At 48.0% G+C, this 2,500-nt stretch overlaps 1 protein-coding gene across 1 annotated transcript in view; it reads right to left on the reverse strand.

Moving 5' to 3' along the window:
• LOC308369974 (ephrin type-A receptor 4-B-like) overlaps nucleotides 1-2,500 on the reverse strand; it is a gene marked incomplete at its 3' end in the record, with an annotated part of 31,614 nt that overhangs the window by 27,659 nt on the left and 1,455 nt on the right. The window contains exon 3 of the mRNA XM_080844533.1: nucleotides 1,986-2,500. This exon is cut by the window's right edge and continues 152 nt beyond it. Within this exon, the coding sequence (XP_080700659.1) occupies nucleotides 1,986-2,500 (515 nt within the window). The remainder of the gene's footprint in view (nucleotides 1-1,985) is intronic.

Consider the following 2,500-nt stretch of genomic DNA (forward strand, 5'->3'; position numbering starts at 1 on the left):
GGACTCTTAAGTCACTAAGACTTATTCACAAAAAATCGTAAGATGGCTGCAGCCGACTTGGAATTGATAAAAGACATTGCTTAAACCGTGAAGGTATTAATATTGTCGTAGAATTAGCGCGGGATGCAATGACGCCTTTAAACAACGATGTGTCCCGAAGTGAAATGTTTGGAAACATAAAGATAGCCTATTTGGCTTCGCAGAAAACGCAAATGACGACACTGGGAATCATCAGTCAGCCGTTTAATTCATCAAACTATCAACGCACTGTAGACCCCACATCATCCAACAGTTTATCCAGTTGCCTTTGGACAATCGCCAATTACACAAGATCAAAGTAAATTCCATGGCGATCGCAGGAATGTCCAGTGACGGGACACACATTACAATAATTGCCCCATCAAAAGATGAGGATGTTTTCGCCCACCGTCGCCTGGATGTACCGATAACTCGTGCATTTCAACGGAGAGCGGTCTGCAGCATGTTTTTGAGAACTTACCAGCTGGATGCCGCTGGGGTGACAGTGGCTATTGGTCCTGGGACCAGTAGGCTTTCGCTTAGGCTACGTTTCACGTTCGTTTCGCTTGAAGGGCCGTATGTGCTGATATTTGAAGTGGTCAAGGGCTGGAAATATAATAGCCTAACAGTTTGCTGGGTGCTTTAATTATTACTGCCTTGATTACATGCAATTGCCATATTTTATATTGATCGCTTTTTTTTTTCTCTTAACGTGCAAAGTGTCATTCCCGTTGGATGCACAAACTTGTCATCATGCGTGTGCATTCTGCTAACTGCACTGTCCATAACTATTTAAAATTACTTAATTTGAAGCCTAGCTTATTCTCTTATTTTCAGTTGATACAGTGGGATTGTTAGAGGGACGTCACGAATGAGTTTTTAATGAGAGAGCCTGTCAACAACCAATCACCGTCCTCACCCCTTCTAAACTCGTGCATGAGAATCGACGTCATCCATAGCAACGGAGTTTTTATCTTAAGCTTAGGAGTTTGTATTATCCTTAGTATGAGTAGGTCTCAGAGGCGTTGTGAATCACTTTTAAGAAATTACTCCTACGTAAAATGTTTTAGCGCGAGTTAGGAGCACTCTTAGTGGTAAGATAAAATGCTTTGTGAATACGGCCCCAGAGCCTCACTTGACAACTGGGGTAACTTGTCCTTTTCCCTCTCTAAAGATAGGGGGAAGGGAGGGGGAGAGAGAGAGAGAGAGAGAGAGAGATAGAGAGACAGAGCGAGCGCATGAGAGAGAGAGAGAGCGTAAAAGAATCTGAGTGTGTTTTGCAGAGGAGTCAGAGTTAGTCTGGCATCTAGGATGGAGAGAGAGTGTGTGTGTGGGTGTGTGTGTGTGTGTGTCGCGATGATTACACCCACAGGGTGTGTGTGTGTGTGTGTGTGTGTGTGCCTGTGTGTGTGTGTGTGTGTGTGTGTGTGTGTGTGCCTGTGTGTGTGTGTGTGTGTGTGTGTGTGTGTGTGTGTGTGTGTGTGTGTGTGTGTGTGCCTGTGTGTGTTTGCGCAGTGGTGTCTCGCAACTCTGCATCACCTGTAAGAAGCATTACACTCCTTCTCTCTGAATGTGTGTGACACGCTCGCTCAATAGACACACACTCACACTAACACTAACACACTCTCTCAATAAACACACACTCACACTAACACACTCGCTCAATAAACACACACTCACACTAACACACCTCAATGACCAATAACACACTACTTCGAACACTCTATGTGGATGCATGGATGGATGAACAGACAGGTACATAGACAGACAGACAGACAGACAGACAGACAGACAGATAGACATAGACAGACAGACAGACAGGTACAGACAGACACACACACACACACACACACACAGACAGGTACATAGACAGACAGACAGACAGACAGACAGACAGACAGACACACAGTCAGACAGACAGTCAGACAGACAGATGGATACCTTAGAGGCATGAAGTTTTCCCTTACCATGGCACTGCCCGTTGCGTTCCTCGTAACCAGGGTTACAAACACAGCTCCCAATCGGCACAAGCCACTCTCCATCTGCCCCGCAATGCATCCTGGGAACGTCCCGTTCGTCCGCGTTCTCCACACACGAGCCGCGCACCTCCACAAGGGAGGACGTGTCAGCCCCGGTTACCGTGTCGGGAAAACGCGCCAAGTTCCGCACCACGACAGGACACCGCTTGTAAAACACGCGCACGGAGACCAGCGCGATACACGCGCCCACATCCTGAAACGCCAAATAGAATCCTCTCCTCGTGAGCACGCCCACGTCGCGCACCTCCGTGTTGAGCTTCATGACGCGGTCGCCTATATCCACCTGCGTGAAGCTCTCGTCCGCAGCCACCGTGTCGATTTTGGAGAAGCGGCTCTCCTGGACGTAGCGCTCGCCGGTGTCGTTGTCAGCCTCGTGGTAAAGAAGGTTAAATGTTTCCTTGCAGGTGCCCGTGACCCCCGGCAAGCTGTTACAATCGCGCAGA

This window comes from Sprattus sprattus (genome assembly GCF_963457725.1).
Source record: "Sprattus sprattus genome assembly, chromosome: 9".
In the NCBI taxonomy this organism is placed as follows: Eukaryota; Metazoa; Chordata; class Actinopteri; order Clupeiformes; family Clupeidae; genus Sprattus; species Sprattus sprattus.